This window comes from Maniola jurtina, chromosome 18 (genome assembly GCF_905333055.1).
Source record: "Maniola jurtina chromosome 18, ilManJurt1.1, whole genome shotgun sequence".
Classification (NCBI taxonomy): domain Eukaryota; kingdom Metazoa; phylum Arthropoda; class Insecta; order Lepidoptera; family Nymphalidae; genus Maniola; species Maniola jurtina.
This window is the reverse complement of record NC_060046.1, coordinates 3,851,164-3,866,837: the sequence shown is the minus strand read 5'-3', so window position 1 is coordinate 3,866,837 and position 15,674 is coordinate 3,851,164. Positions and strand designations below refer to the sequence as shown.

Genomic DNA, 15,674 nt, shown 5'->3' with positions numbered 1-15,674 from the left:
ATGTCATATTTTATTACTACCTGCCTTGGGTGAATGGAACACGTCCTATACTTATGATAACTACAATTATCATCGTCAAATCCAACACTTTCTGACCAACAGAGTTGTTCACATATGGAATAACCAAGGATGTGGTGTGGTTATGTCAAGCTCTGTTAACAGTTCAAGAATAGATTAGACAAACATTTGGGAAACTCGAAGCACTTCTAAAATAGACGCATCAGCGAAAGCTGTTTAGTCTATTATAAATAGTAATAATTTTTGGTATATAATTAATATACATAAATAAATCACATTTATTGGCAGTGGTATGTAGGTCATAGAGACATAAACGCACTGCTTACTAGCTCAATGCTTATGTTAGGGTTTCGTACCCAAAGCATGAAAATGGAGACCTATTAATGTCGCTATGCTGTCTGTCCGAATGTCACAGGTCTAACTCTTTCGAACTGGACAGTATCTGTACTCTCGAGTTTTTGGCCAGTAAGGGAAGATGGAGAGACTGTTATGGAAACATGTTATTAGGGTTCCGTACCTACCTCAAAAGGAAAAACAGAACCCTTATAGGATCATTTTGCTGTCTGTCTGTCAAGAAAACCTATAGGGTACTTCCCGTTGACCTAGAATTATGAAATTTGGCAGGTAGGTAGCTCTTATAGCACAAGTAAATCAAAAAATCCGAAAACCGTGAATTTGTGGTCACATCAGAGAAATAAAAATTAAAATGTGTTTCAATTTTCAAAGTAAGATAACTATACCAAGTGGGGTACCAACTATGAAAGGGCTTTACTTGTATATTCTAAAACAGATTTTTATGCAAAATAAGTTTTTGATTTATCGCGCAAAATGTCGGAAAAATACCCGAGTACGGAACCTTCGTTGCGCGAGTCTGACTCGCATGTTCTACCTACTTGGCTACATTGAGCAACTAGTCCTCTATTGTGGTCCTATTTTAAGTTTTATGAGTTTAACATAGTAGTTATTTAGTATTGACCTCTCTGGAGCAGTGGTGGGATTTTATAATCTCTTAATTTTCTCTAGTCTGGTCTAGTGGGAGGCTTCGGCCGTCGACTAGTTGCCACCCTACGAGCAGAGCCGTGCTGTGTTCTGGTACGATGGCATGTAGAAACCAAAGGTGTATGGGTTCAATTAAAACTGTCCTACCCCTTCCAGGTTATAACCCACTTCCATCTTAGACTGCATCATCTCTTACCACCAGGTGAGATTGCAGTCAAGGGCTAACTTGTACTTATATGACTAAAAAAAAGTTCTATGGTGATCTTATGTCTGTCTGTTCTTTCTTAACTGCGTTTATTATGTACATTTTTAGAATGGTAAGATAAAATAAAAACACTAGAATAAAATATCAATATACACTCTATTTAATCATAAATATATAGCCAAAATAAGCGATAAATTAAAATAAGTTATAATCACATATTATACTATTTAGTTAACATGATTCAATTCATTTGAAAAAATGTCACTAAAACTATTATGTTTTCATTTCAAATACTTCATAATTCACTATTGTAGAATTAATAACAACCTTACAAATAAATATTATGCCATTGATGTGGGCATAGTTATTACAAAAAAGATTAAAAAATAATGTGCAAAGTATCACTAACTTGTAAAAAGTTGTGTTTATGCCATAAATCATATGGTGTTGATGAGTTATAACTAGTGTGTTTTATACAAAATCATTAACATAGCCTCCCCCAGTCCACAACTCAGGGAGTATAATAATTAAAAACTCTTTAATAATAATTAACTTACTTTACAATAAATCAATACAATTATATAATGTACAAAATTTACAATACATTTAACAATCTTTCAACAGTCTTATAACTTTATATAACCTATACAATATTGCACTTACAACTCCATTAAAAATATTATAATGTGTATGTAAAATAGTAGCCGATTGAGATTATGATTTAATATAATCTATAATTACTCTTATCAATAAAATTACTGCTTGCATATCTTTGACTCAAGAGCAATATTCCTCCTATAGCAAAATTGTAAAACTTTTTTCATTTCAAGCTTGAGGCAGAGAAACCTAATGCTACAACTGCCTCGGTGCACACTTAAGCAATATTTACATGTTCACCCTAACAAGGTCCATCTCAGCACTAGCAGCCCACCAGCTGTATCAACTGCTGCACGGTGGAGCGGTCCAGCAGGCACAGGTCGAAGTCAAAGGTTTGCGTGGTGACCTCGTAGCGCCCCGTCTCGGCGATGAGGTTGACGACGCGCTCCAGTTCCTCATTGCTTTTGATGGTCATGATGCGCTGCTGCAGCTCGCGCAGCTGCACCATGTAGTCCGGCGACAGCTCCCCCGGCTCCGCGTCCTCGCCCAGGCTGCTCGACACGCCGTTGTCTTGTACTTTGGTCTCTATCGATGTTGAGCCGCTACTCTCTCCGTGCTCAGTTTCATTATTTGAAGGCCCTGAATCTGCTAATTTTGGTACTTTCCTATTCTCAGAGTCTTCTTCTTCAGCTTTCCGTCTCCGACGCTTTTCTTCTCGCTTGGATTTGTCCTTGTGTTTCTTTGATTTCTCCTTTTGCTGAACTGGAGGCACCTCTACGACTGGCTCGGGTTCAGGCTCAATTTCTACCTCAAGTTCCTGTTCAGGTTCGGGTTCAGGTTCTGGGGAAGGTTCCCTCTTGACAGGCTCAGGTGAGGGGTTCTCCACCTTGACTTTGACATCTTCCTCATCAGCTATCATGGAACTCTCCGAATCAGAATGACTGCTGTTTACATCTTCTGCTGTATGGATAGCTTTATTTAGGCCACTCTTAGAGCTGCATTGTGACGCTGTATCGATGGATATAGGTGATGCAGGCTCAGGTATGGGCCGTTCTTTATTAACTGGTGTCTCTCTGTGTTCAATAATCTCAGGTTTTTCAGGTGGTACTTCACGAACCTTCTCATGTTTATGCTTCTTCTCTTTACTGGATTCTTTGTGCTTTTCTTTGGACTCATCCCTCTTCTTGTCTTTTTTCTTGTGTTTATGTTTTCTCTCTGAGTCACCCTTATCTTTTGACTTGTGACCCTCGTGACGTTCCACGTTTTCTGGTGGAGGGGTCTTCCTAAGATTTTCTATGGAAAATTTATTTATAGGTTTTTCAGGTTTTACTGGTTTTTCTTTAATTGGGGAATCTTTGATTGCCTCCTTTTCTTTTACTATCTCTCTTGGTTTTGGAACTTCTTTTGGCAATTCTTTTGGCTCTTTAGGAGAATCTTTTATCTTATGACTTTCTTTTTTGTGATCTTTCTTTTCTTTTCTTTCTTTATCTCTATCATGACTTTTTTTCTCTTTTTTCTTTTTTTCTTTAGACTCTTTCTCTACTTTAAGATCTGGTACCCTTTCCTCTGGTTTTGGTTTCTTCTGGTCAAAGTTTTCAGAGCTGTGCTTTGGGGCCTTATGCTCCTCCTTGATGCTGGAGGCACTGCTGGATCTGGGAGAAGGACTCGGGGGTTTTCTATTTGGACTGAGACATCGTTTTTTAATTGGTTCAGGAGAAGGAGGTCTTTCATTTTGCCTTTTGCTAGCTTTCTCTTTGGTCCTTTCTTGTTCTTTGTTATGATTCTTAACTTTGTCTGATTTCTGTTTATCTTTTTCTTCTTTCACTTTCACTTTATCAGGTTTAGGCTCCTTGTGCTCATGTTTTGATTTTTTATCTGAACTTGATCTTTCTTTATCTTTTTTATCTGACTTAGCAGAAGCTGCAATTTTTTCCACTTTCTTTGGGTCTGGAGACACTTTAGGTGGCTTCTGAATAGGTGGTCCAAATAGATTTTCAAAGCTACTGGTTCTGTGTGGCTGCTCATCTTTGTATTCTTTTACTTTGTGTTTTTTAACAGTGTCTGACGATAATTTAGGCTTGCTGACGAGTTGTTGTTTTTCATCAGTGAATGAATCTCTGCTCTTGCTTTCCTGATCAGGATTAGTATAGAATGCATTATTGCTTATAGTTATTCCACCACCCTTTAGCAATTTTCTTCGGAACTCATCATTTGGGTTTTGGAAGATATATCTATCTTTCAGAAACCCACTCTGTTGTAGAGTTAGGTCATAGCTAAATTTTATTTTCTTAGGTTCATCTTTATTCTTTAAATAAATTTCTATTGGAAAAACAAAGCCTGCATACCCCGATTCCTTGATTGAAAATGGTGGCTCTTTCACCACTGAAATGCAGAAAAAAAATTATCAACAACACAAAACCAACCATTTTCAAACAAATATAAATAAAATAACTTTTAATGTAATTTACAAAATGTTTTAGAAAATAAAAATCTATATAAAACTCATCAATCAACAATCACTTGCAACAACAAACTGTTAAAAAATAAACATAACAAGCTCACTTACATAAATATTTTTTTATAAATTAATTTAATGAAATTTGAGAACATCTAATAAAATATACAGGTGTAGGAATAGAATGGAATTACCTCGCCTTGGTTTTGGGAAAGTTTCATGAAGATGAAAAACAACTTTGTCAACAAAATGACTTATATCAGCTCCTTCTTGGCCGCGCACGAACACTTCCCAATCATGAGTGAAACCTTCGGGGGTTTTCTTCGATTTCATCGAAGCTTCATGTCCAATTTCGAAATTCACCTTTATTGCTGACATTTCCGATTTAATAACTGGAAAAGATAGCACAATTCACATGTTCAACTCGCTAATATTCTTATTGCATTAAAAATAAAACAAGTCTAAATTAAAGCACGAAAAAATTATTTTTTTGACTACTCACTGCAGTTTTACTTTTTACTTGCAATATATATTGTTTATATTACTTTATGAGATAAGTTTATCACTCACTGAATTGAAATTTTATTATTTATCGAAAATAATCTTTTAGCGCCCTTGTTATTTTTGTCCGCCATATTCAATTTCATATCGACATTGCTCTACTTGTCTATGGTTTATTTTCAAAACAAGCTTTTTGATCTACTGGCAGCACGGCAGCACCAATTTTATCTTTCGTTCGTGTTCGAGAAGGTTAAATTCGAATGTGTAGAGCCGGCATTAAAATAGTATAGGTACCTAAATTCCTATGTATTTATCTGTGGTTATAAATGTCATGTCCCATGTCAATTGTCAACTGAGCTAATCAGCTAATTTTGAAGAAGGAAATAAGGAAATGTGAAAGAAATTGGGAAATCAATATTCGGAATTATCAAATATTAATTTAAATAATTAAATAAATTGGATAACAGTATTGCACCATGTCTAAATTATTGGCAGCGGTTTTCCAGCCACTAAAGTAAGGAGTTTTAATAGGCCATCCAAGTTCCTACTGATAACTTTCACACATAACCTGTGATAATAACTTTGTTTTTAGGTTTATGGGCCAGAGTTTACAATCGTATGCCCCTACGGTTTCAAGCAACAGTTTAGTGAGGTCGGAATCTCCACTACTATCATGCATAAGGACCAAAGTGCGTTGTTATTTCCCACGACCAAACGAAGTTAGAAGAGTTCGTCGACATGGCTGGAACACTAGAATATCAACCCCAAATGGTCGAAGAATTATAATGAGAAGACTTCTAAAAGGCAGATTTGTACTGTCTCATTGATTTCTTCCGTATGCAAAATTTTAGATTTAGATTAAGGTTACATAAAGGTATAAAAATAATTTAAAATAAAGATGTTAGACTTTTATTTCAACTTATTACAACTGATTCGGTTTTCTTAAAACTAAGTAAAAATTACAAAAAAATATAGTTTTACTACTTCAACTTTCAATTTGGATAAAATAACTAAGCAACATTGGATAACTTGATAATTTTGCCACAGATTTAACTATCTGGACTGAAGTGTTTGGTCAAAATTATATTATACTTGAAAAAAATCAATCATATTATTGAGATAGTTTCACTAATTAAGTGTGCAATGGTAGATAAAGCCAACATAAATTATGAATGTCAAGGAAGCTTATTCATAAGTTCTCGAATGCAGATTGCATGTACAAATAAATAGTTAGATTTATCATATAAATAATCAACATTCTAATTTCAACAAAATTCAATTAAATAAATATTTTTGTTGTGTGTGCGCTGAATCCTCAGAGTTAGGAGTACTGGCCGGCTTCAAAAGGTTAGACATCTCTGATACAACTAGTGTTGTTAGTTTTATAATTGCCAAATGAGCCGCAAGCTGCAATACCAGCGCACCAAAGCCTTTGTAAAGACCACCTATACCCTCTTTAGCTATGGTTGTGGTGTAGCAATCCATAAATCCCTCGTATCCTGTTAGTATTGGAGTCACTGAAGTTCCCGTGTCCAAGTTGTCTATGATTGTTCTTGTTCCCTGCAAAGTATTTTAATTAATTGCGTGCAAAGTATTAATTTCTAAAAAAATTAGTTTTTTGAATATTCCTTAGCCCCTCTGAGTTTTTGTTAGGAGATGTTATGTGTTAAGCAAAATTCTTTAGGTATACAATAATAATTGACCATGTTATTAATTAACATAGTCAATTATTATTGTATTTGTCTTTATTCTAATAAATTGACTTGCCTGTATATGCAGTCTATGGATGATAGTCTCAACAGGATAAAAGATAATTTCCATAGTTATGAATGCAAATATATTTGCCTTTAAATTCATATCTTCAATGAGAGGATTTTGGCCATTTTTTGTGTGGCTTATGTTATAGGAATCGCTCAACTCATGTCTATGCCTCTGCTGGAATCTGAGAACCTTTACTGTTATTTTTCTCAATAACATGCTGAAAATTCAAAATTGTAACATTTGAAACAAAACATTAAAGATTCAAGTTTCTATGTAATTAATTTCTGCATAACATTGTTTAATTTCTGTATGAAAAGGTGCTTGGGTAACTAATATTAAACTTTCTATGTAATTAATTTCTGTATGACAAGGTGCTTAGGTAACTTATTAATTTTTATGCAATTTTAATCAATAATTAATTATCCAGATACTACAATATGTTTTGAAGACTTATTTTACTATTAAATTGTACTCAATCAAAAAAAAAAAAAACTAATCCATTAAAAAAAAAGTTACAACAGTCATCCATCTGAGATGCATTGATACTCTATGACTTACACCACAACATTCTAGCATCAATTCTACATTACAAGCCTGGCTACATGAATGTTCACTCAGAAACAAGAGATTGGAAGTGATGATGATGACAAGAGATGTTGCAATTTGCAACATCTCTTGTCATCATCATCATCTAGTGATGACACCCATATTATAGGCTATTCTAATTTGGGGATCCAGAGTAATTTTATGTGAAGTGAACATTTTTAATAATAATAATAATAATAATCATCTTTATTCCAGATATTACATCCATTTTGTTAGTAATACAAACAATTGCTTATGACTATGTTAGTAAGTAGGTATTTTTGGAACAAATAACAATTTATTTATCTTGAACTACCTGAAGCCTGTGACTTTGTTGGTGTGAATTTAGCTGCCTAAAAATCCTGTGGAAATTCCTTGATTTTTTAGGACAAAAAGTAGCCTGTCGCTCTCTAGCTCTTTGAATATATCCATGCAAAAACATTGCTCCCTTGCGATATGACTGAATTACAAACCAATGAACAAACACAGTTTCCTATTTAGAATACGGGTAGCGGTGAGGTGTCAGAGTCAACTATAGTGAGGGCAGTCGCGGTTTGATCCTCAATCGACAATATGTCAAATATTAGGCTATGTTACAGCCTGTTGCTACTTGTCGCCTGTCGGGCCCGAATTTTAATCAGATGTTCCAGTGGCAGAACATTTTGACACAAAATCGGGTTCAGACAAGTGTGAATGGCTTCATATAAAATGTTCTGCCACTGGAATATCCGATAAAAATCCGCGCCCGCGTAAGTAATTCGCGTAATGTGTCACGCGATTAGAAAACTTCGCGGGCATGCTCTGCGCTGCGCTCCGCCAAATGTGCGCCGGCCCTAATTGTTGTGAACTGTGGTAGTGTAGTCTTAAACACATCATTAATAAGCAACTTACTGAGCAAAATACTTTGTGATTCCAAGTGCAGCAGTAGGCAGCACAATGGCCCATATAGGCAGCATTCTGCCTTTGCTGGGCGTTCCCCATTCCAAGATACGTACAAACCCTTCTCGGAACACATCTAGTATAGCTGGCTTGTCGCTAGCTATGTCACTTTGTACTGTTTCCACAAGACTTGCTGAATAGAATGGAGTGACGATAGCTATGCTGATGCTGCAATAATTATTGTTATGGTTTAAAGTGATATAATACATTGTAGGAAGAAACACAATTTAACAAAATTACCTATAGGAACTAAAAATAAATATATTTAAACTAACTAAATTTTAATCAATTTCGCTTCTTTTTGCTAATATTAATATTATGTTGATATTCTTTACCATTTTAATGTTAAATGTTGAAGAAATTGTAGAACTGAGCCACACCTTCCAATTTCTCTGTAAAATTTAAATAAGTGTCAATTTTATTAATGTGCATTAATTTTATATTTATAAAAATACCATATCTTATACTATAACAAATTATTAGTGTTTGATTGTCTGTCTTGAAATTAAAGATTTTGAGAAATGATGGAGAATAAGGATTTAGCAAACAAACAAATTGATTTAAGTATAGATTAGACAGTCACATAAAGAACTCGGAATGAATAATAATAAAGGTGCATTAGTGAATGCTCCTATGCTTATCACACTAATATTATAAAGGCGAAAGTTTGTATGTGTGTGTGTGTGTGTATGTTTGTTATTCCTTCACGCAAAAACCACTGGACGGATTTGGCTGAAATTCAGAATGAAGATAGATAATATCCTGGATTAGCACATAGGCTACTTTTTATCCCGGAAAATCAAAGAGTTCCCACGGGATTTCAAAAAACCTAAATTCACGCGGGCGAAGTCGCGGGCATCGGCTAGTAAATAATAATTTACTGTCCAGAATAGTGTGAAATAATCTACATAGTCTCAACACGTGCCAGGCAAAAGCTAAATATTATAAACACTTAATGATATTAAAAATCAATTACTACAATTATTATGTTTTCTAGTACATTAAAATGATCTTACTTTGGCCATCCAGTGCCTTTTGATATAACATCCTCTACTGCCAAGTTAAGTCCCTTCACAATACAAGTTGATCCAATCCCCTTCCACAGTGTGGTAAAGTCCTGTCTTCTGTGTAACCTTACTACCACAGGCAACAATGTGTATGGCACTATATGGTAGTTTTTTAAACTGTTATGAACCTAGTCAATGAAATAAAAATATTATTCATAATTAATTGTATGAGAGAAGCTATTGTTACTTTATCACTAACATAAAAGTTTAGAAAAATAATTTTTAGGTTTCCTTATCCCAAAAGGAAAAACGGAACCATTATAGGATCACTTTGCTTTCTGTCTGTCCATCTATCTGTATATTGTGTCTGGCACGAAAACCTATGGGGTACTTCCTGTTGACCTAGAACCATGAAATTTGGCAGGTAGGTAGGACTTATAGCACAAGTAAGGGGAAAAATCGGAAAACCGTGAATTTGTGGTTATATCACACAAAAAAAAAAAAAATGTCTTCATGAAAAATTTTATTCACTAAATCACATATAGATGGTGCTGGCCGTTATTAACTTGCAGAGTTATAAGATATATCTTGTAGGATGGTACTGAACCCTTTGTGTGCAAGTCCGACTCACACTATATTAAATTTTTTAAGTTTAATAGAAATTCCTAGGGTCAAAAAAAGTTATCTCAGTTTGGTCATCTTAGAATTAATGTCTTTTCACTCTGTGGGGTGATATGACATATCTAAACAACATACCTGGCATTGGCGTCTTAACACAATAAATGGATGGCTCAATAGATTTTCTGTAATAAGACTCGCAACACTTATTGCTGTTGTGACATAGGTATTGCTTTCTGTAAACACCATATTATTATGTTTATATTTTGATACTTATGATTTTATTGAGAACGAAGAAATTAATTTGAAAGTGATAGCACCTATTCAAAGATAATTCACAGCTACAAGATGTTACTTTCCACAAACACTGAAATAATGTTTGTAAGATAATAGAGTTGCTAGTGAAATTAGCAGGAGGATTTATACATATTATGTCTTTACCTTCTTCGGGAACGTCGTCCATAACCAAGGGTGGGCCTTGATATTCCTCGGTTAAAGGGGTGTGATAACCATATATTTGCTGATAGCGAGTATCATACAGATCGTTTGTTTCCCTGTTAGGATCCAATCCATATGGACGATTATAACCAGTATAATCACCAAAACCAGCCATAATTCGCAATTATCTAACCACTAGCACATTGTACCCTTTATTACTGAAATATTGTTTAAAATTTGATCTTAACTTAACAAAAAATCGTTGACAGTATGAAGTGATCTATTTTTAAAACTAAAATCATTTAAAATAAAGGAAAACACTAGCACTATGGGATGAAATTACAAAATCACCAAAAACCAAAAATCCGGAAAATCCGCGATTCTGAATTTTGACATTGACATTCATTTCTCACTTGACATTTTTTCTTTTTTTTTTTTTTTTTTTTTCTTCTCGTCTGGCTTTACATAGATTAGCCAATGTCAGGTTTGTATTTATAATTACAAGTTAGGGAAACTATATATTATGTATAAAATAATGAAAAATCGGGATTTGGAATTGGAAAGGAAAAGGATTTTTTTAAAATAATTACATAATATACATATATCTAAACATATACATAAATAATAATATAATATAAGTAACTATACATTAACTATATCTTGATATCATTATGTTCTATGAACAAAGATAAAACTTTGTAAACATTAAATGAATTTGTGTATAACAAACATAATATAGATGTAGGAAATGGAATGTGCAATGATTCGAGATTAGCAAGAAAGTCAGTTCGATCATATAGAGTGCATGCAAAGAAAACATGGTTCAAATCCCCATACTCCCCACAGGAACAGTGAGGATCGGGAACAATTTTCATCCTGTGTAAATGCGCCGGGGTACATACATGACCCAGGCGCATTCTACACAGAATAGAAGTAACAGTTTTTGAGAAAACTAACTGGCTGAACCATGGTTTCCTCGGAATGGACGTCTGAATTTTTCTATAATGTTTACCCACTGAACCATCGTTACTCCATACCCCATCCCACGCTTCATACAAATATACTTTGGATAAATTTATCAAATCAGAACAATAATTGGTGAATGGAACAGTATCTCCAACACGTATCGCCTCATTTGCCAATTGGTCAGCTCTTTCATTTCCGGGAATGCCCACATGGCTTGGAACCCAAGCCAACACAACATCACAATTTTTCTGTGAACACTTATACAGTAGAACTCCAATTATCCGAATTAATGGGGACCGGAACCCATTCGGATAATCAAATATTCGGATAATCGGATTTTTTTTAAAAAAATTGCCATTGGAGAGAATAAAAGCTACGTTTTGATATTGCACTATTTTTTTATTGAATTAAATGAAAGAAACATGAAATTTTCACATGTTTTAAATATAAATAAAATGTACTTATGTACAAGTTTAGAAATAAAAATCATTGTTTTTTAAACATCTCCGTTAATGTAAGCTGTTTTGCGGTCTTCAACCGTTTTCGGGCAGCCAGGTCACGCATTCGCTTGACGGTAAGCAGTTGCAAGTGGTCACACTCGGGCTGACGCTCCATCCACTTCAAAGCAGTCTCGAGGCCGGCAAATGCTTCACTAGCTGATGGTCCAGCGTCTACTTCAACATCAGCAGAAAGTTCTTCTTCCACTTCAACATCTTCTCTCACACTTACAACAATTTCATCGTCATTGAGAATTTGAAAACCAGGGTCAGACGTGTCACAAGCCATCCACTCTCCTACATCTTCAGCACTTACTTCTGTACAACCAGGAATTTTTACAATCATTTTTCTTATTTCCTCTAGTGACAACGCATCTTCATCATCATCATCCTCTCCATATTCTTGTTTCTCATTTTCTTCAGATTCTTTTTTTTTGTTCTTCTCAGACGGTAGGCCTTTCAGTTTATTCCACGCACGTCTTAGCGTCACTGCCGTAACCAAACTCCAAGCTTCCGCTACCATGTAACAGCAGTCCTTTAAATTTATTTTGCTATGATTTGCCAAAACCAATTCTTCATCTTCAGCACCTTCGATCAGCAGTTTTCTCAGCAGTTGCCTTCTGTAATGGCGCTTCATTGTTTCAATAACAGACTGGTCCATGGGTTGCAGCAAACTTGTAACATTGGGAGGCAAAAACGTCGTTTTAAACTGCCCATTCTCTCTTTCCAACAGTTCTGCTGTAGGATGAGTGGGTGCGTTATCAACAATTAAAAGCACCTTACTGCCTTCTTTTCCCACCGATTTTTGGTGCTTTTTCACTTCAGGAATAAACACTTCATCATACCATTCGGTAAACAAAGCTGCAGTCATCCAGGCCTTGGGTTGACTTTTGTAGAAGAGTGGAAGTTTTTTTACGTTTTTAAATGCTCTTGGATTTCTTGACTTTCCTATCAAAAGAAGTGGCAGTTTATGATTTCCAGTGGAGTTGGCACAGTTAAGCACTGTAACACGTTCTTTACTGACCTTATGTCCAGGGGCACTAGATTCCCTTTTAGAAGCCAAAGTGGTTTTTGGTAATGCTTTCCAAACAAGGCCAGTTTCATCGGCATTATAAACAAACTCCGGATCATAGGATTCTGATGCAGTTTTAAATTTTTCAATAAAATTTTCAGCAGCTGCAGAGTCTGCTGAAAGCTTCTCACCAGCCAAATCTAACTCGCGTACACCATGCCTGAATTTAAAATTCCTTAGCCAGCCGTTACTAGCCTTAAAAGATGAATAACCAAGCTTTTCTGCTAAGATTTTGGCTTTTTCACAAAGGATTGGACCTGAAATCGGATTTCCCATAGAACGTTGCTGCAAAAACCATTTAAACACGGCATCTTCCAAATTTTTGTTGGTTGCTGACTTCATTGTTTTCCTGGAGGAACTTCCATCTTCATTTTCAAGCACCGAAACAAAGTTTAAAAGTGTTGACTTACTGTTTTTAATGTCAGAAATTGTTGCTTGTCCAACATCATAAATCTCAGACAACTTCTTACCCGTTACACCTTTATCGAGTTGCTCTATAATTTTCAGTTTGTCCGCTAACGATAGCACAACACGTTTTCTTTTCGAAGCCATGGTATAAAAACAATACAGTATTGTACACGCACAAACAAAAGTAAGCCGTAGCGAAAGAGTAGCGTCCTGGAGCAAGGTCAATAGCACACTGGCTAATCAAAACAAACAATGATGACAGGTGCGCCGTGACTGCAATGCGCCGGAACTTGTCTTAACTTGCCGCCGTGCCTACACCGACCTCGCGGGGGGAAGTCAGTGTAGGCACAACGGCAAGTTAAGACAAGTCAAGTCAAGACTTGACGCGCAAACACTGGCTTCGCGGGGGGAAGAATAATAGCGCACTTAGACTTTTTTTGGACAATTTTTTGTGATTCGGATAATCGGCGATTCGGATAGTCGGAGTTCGGATAATTGGAGTTCTACTGTATAAAAGATCTCTAATGCCAAAAACAATTGAAGACTGCTTATGGGATTTGAATGGAAATCTATTGATAGCTTCTAGAGCACTGCAGGAATCAGAGAATATGACTGTTTTTGGTATCTTTAAAATTAAAACATATTCTAAAGCTTTAAGTAAACCATAACATTCACCCGTGTAAACGGAAGCTTCAGGTGGAAGTTTAACTTGTTGTATACCCTTATATTGTGAATGATAGATCCCAATGCCAACGCAACTCTTATCCTCATGTTTAGATGCATCCGTGAACACATAATGCCAGTCAGGCCATTTATCATTGAGAATGTTTATAAATTCCTGTTTTGAGTTAGGGTTATTTTTTAATTTGGATCCTATGTCGAATTTAATTTCCGGGACAGTAATAAGACCCTTGTAGTTGTGTTGGTATAGAGGAAGAATAATACTTCGATGAGTGGGAGCTCCCAAACTTTCATATTTTCTAAGACTGTTTACAAGACATGGAGAATCTCTATTAGTCCAGTAGTTACCGGTATCAACCTGATAAGCAAGTTGACGTATCTTTAAAAACAAAGGATGAGAACTTAGCTGTAATGTACGGAAAAAGTATTTCATCATCATCATCATCATCATCAGCCTGTGGACGTCCACTGCTGGACATAGGCCTTCCCTATAGAGCGCCACCACACCCGGTCCTCAGCCTTCCTCATCCAGCCACTTCCCGCCAGCCGCTTTATATCGTCGGTCCATCGTGCTGGAGGGCGTCCCACACTACGTTTGCTCAAACGCGGTCTCCACTCAAGGACTTTCCGGCTCCAACGGCCATCGCCTCTACGACAGGCATGGCCTGCCCACTGCCACTTCAGCTTGCTAATAGTTTGGGCTATGTCAGTGACCTTGGTTCTCCTGCGGATCTCCTCATTTCGGATCTTATCCCTCAGGGAAACTCCTAACATAGCCCTCTCCATAGCTCGCTGAGCAACTTTGAATTTGTGAACAAGGCCATTTGTCAGTGTCCACGTTTCAGCACCATAGGTGAGGACGGGTAAAAGTAAAAAAGTATTTATCACAAAGGAACTGTCTCCTTAGATATAAGGGCGGATCACAACATTCTACCTGAAGACATTTTATTGGAGTTGATTTCATCGCACCCGTAACCAACCTCAAAGCCTTTGCCTGGATTATATCCAGCTTTTTAACTGCAGTTTTATTACCAGGATGTAATAGGAATGTTCCATAGTCTAAAACACTTCTTATTAAAGCATTGTATAGCAGTCTCATTGTAAAAGGATGAGCACCCCACCATACTCCTGTAAGACACCTTAAAATATTCAAATTTTTCTCGCATCTTAATAAAACATATTCCCAATGTGGAATTCCAGTAAGTTTAGAGTCCAATATTACACCTAGAAATTTCGCCTGATCTTTAACTGCTAGCGGAATTCCATTGTAATTAATATGAGGAGATGGTAGATTTCGCTTCCGAGAAAATACTACAACAGAGCTTTTAGATGGTGACAAATCTAGACCATTATTATGTAACCAACATTTTAAGGCATTTAACGCTAAGTTTAACAACTCACTAACATTATCTAAGGATGGCCCAGCAACATACAAAAGCAAATCATCTGCATATTGAAGCACATTTGCATATCTATTTACAGAAATGTCCAAATCGTAAGTATAAATGTTATATAAAATAGGGCTCAAAACAGAACCTTGTGGCAAACCCTTCCACACAGTTCTATAAATAAATTCATCTTCGACCGAATCTAGCGAATACTTTATATATCTTTCGTACAACATATTTACAATAAAATTAATTAATAAGTTAGGAATATTCAGGGCAAGCAATTTATGTTTTAGAATTGAAATATTTACATTATCGTAGGCGGCTTTTATGTCCAGGAAGGCAGCAACCAATGACTCATTTTTAGAGAAGCTTAGTCTTATGTCCGTGGTAAAAATGCTTAAGCTGTCAATAGTACATTTACCTTTCCTAAAACCAAACTGGTTTCTCGATAATAATGTATTATGTTCTAAAAACCATTCCAGCCTGATTTTAATAAGGTGTTCAGCAGTTTTAGCTAATACTGACGATAATGCTAT

At 35.8% G+C, this 15,674-nt stretch overlaps 4 protein-coding genes across 6 annotated transcripts; 1 reads left to right on the top strand and 3 right to left on the bottom strand.

The window, feature by feature from the left end:
* Window positions 1-1,359: 1,359 nt before the first annotated feature.
* Window positions 1,360-4,943, bottom strand: LOC123874176 (protein AF-9-like). Of its 2 annotated transcripts, none has more exons than XM_045919410.1 (3): window positions 4,777-4,943; window positions 4,469-4,666; window positions 1,360-4,201 (listed from the first exon to the last, which is right to left on the bottom strand). In XM_045919410.1, the coding sequence occupies exons 2-3, from the start codon at window positions 4,650-4,652 to the stop codon at window positions 2,142-2,144; spliced, it is 2,244 nt and encodes a 747-aa protein (XP_045775366.1). In that variant the 5' UTR covers window positions 4,653-4,666; window positions 4,777-4,943; the 3' UTR covers window positions 1,360-2,141. The 2 variants fall into 2 exon arrangements, with proteins under 2 accessions (XP_045775366.1, XP_045775367.1); XM_045919411.1 differs by having other exon boundaries at window positions 4,845-4,928.
* Window positions 4,944-5,116: 173 nt separating this feature from the next.
* On the top strand, window positions 5,117-5,674 carry LOC123874193 (39S ribosomal protein L34, mitochondrial). Its single transcript, XM_045919438.1, has 2 exons — window positions 5,117-5,289; window positions 5,368-5,674. Exons 1-2 carry the CDS (start codon window positions 5,252-5,254, stop codon window positions 5,600-5,602), a joined length of 273 nt encoding a protein of 90 aa, XP_045775394.1. The 5' UTR covers window positions 5,117-5,251; the 3' UTR covers window positions 5,603-5,674.
* Window positions 5,662-10,551, bottom strand: LOC123874184 (solute carrier family 25 member 46-like). Of its 2 annotated transcripts, XM_045919426.1 has the most exons (8): window positions 10,475-10,551; window positions 10,127-10,341; window positions 9,824-9,921; window positions 9,077-9,255; window positions 8,396-8,452; window positions 8,013-8,228; window positions 6,543-6,753; window positions 5,662-6,335 (listed from the first exon to the last, which is right to left on the bottom strand). In XM_045919426.1, exons 2-8 carry the CDS (start codon window positions 10,296-10,298, stop codon window positions 6,051-6,053), a joined length of 1,218 nt encoding a protein of 405 aa, XP_045775382.1. In that variant the 5' UTR covers window positions 10,299-10,341; window positions 10,475-10,551; the 3' UTR covers window positions 5,662-6,050. The 2 variants fall into 2 exon arrangements, with proteins under 2 accessions (XP_045775382.1, XP_045775381.1); XM_045919425.1 differs by having other exon boundaries at window positions 10,127-10,540.
* Window positions 10,552-11,575: 1,024 nt separating this feature from the next.
* LOC123874622 (jerky protein homolog-like) lies at window positions 11,576-13,210 on the bottom strand. Its single transcript, XM_045920112.1, has one exon. It carries the CDS (start codon window positions 13,208-13,210, stop codon window positions 11,576-11,578), a length of 1,635 nt encoding a protein of 544 aa, XP_045776068.1.
* Between the last annotated feature and the right edge of the window lie 2,464 nt (window positions 13,211-15,674).

Bases quoted from the DNA above. Each gene is read 5' to 3' on its own strand.
- LOC123874176 (XM_045919410.1), bottom strand. From the start codon at position 4,652: ATGTCAGCAATAAAGGTGAATTTCGAAATTGGACATGAAGCTTCGATG. The intron at 4,202-4,468 runs GTAATTCCATTC...TCTGCATTTCAG, and splicing joins TTTCCCAAAACCAAGGCGAG to TGGTGAAAGAGCCACCATTT.
- LOC123874193 (XM_045919438.1), top strand. From the start codon at position 5,252: ATGTCTAAATTATTGGCAGCGGTTTTCCAGCCACTAAA. The intron at 5,290-5,367 runs GTAAGGAGTTTT...CTTTGTTTTTAG, and splicing joins GCGGTTTTCCAGCCACTAAA to GTTTATGGGCCAGAGTTTAC.
- LOC123874184 (XM_045919426.1), bottom strand. From the start codon at position 10,298: ATGGCTGGTTTTGGTGATTATACTGGTTATAATCGTCCATATGGATTG. The intron at 9,922-10,126 runs GTAAAGACATAA...TGGTGTTTACAG, and splicing joins GGACGACGTTCCCGAAGAAG to AAAGCAATACCTATGTCACA. The intron at 6,336-6,542 runs GCAAGTCAATTT...AATACTTTGCAG, and splicing joins TCCATAGACTGCATATACAG to GGAACAAGAACAATCATAGA.
- LOC123874622 (XM_045920112.1), bottom strand. From the start codon at position 13,210: ATGGCTTCGAAAAGAAAACGTGTTGTGCTATCGTTAGCGGACAAACTG.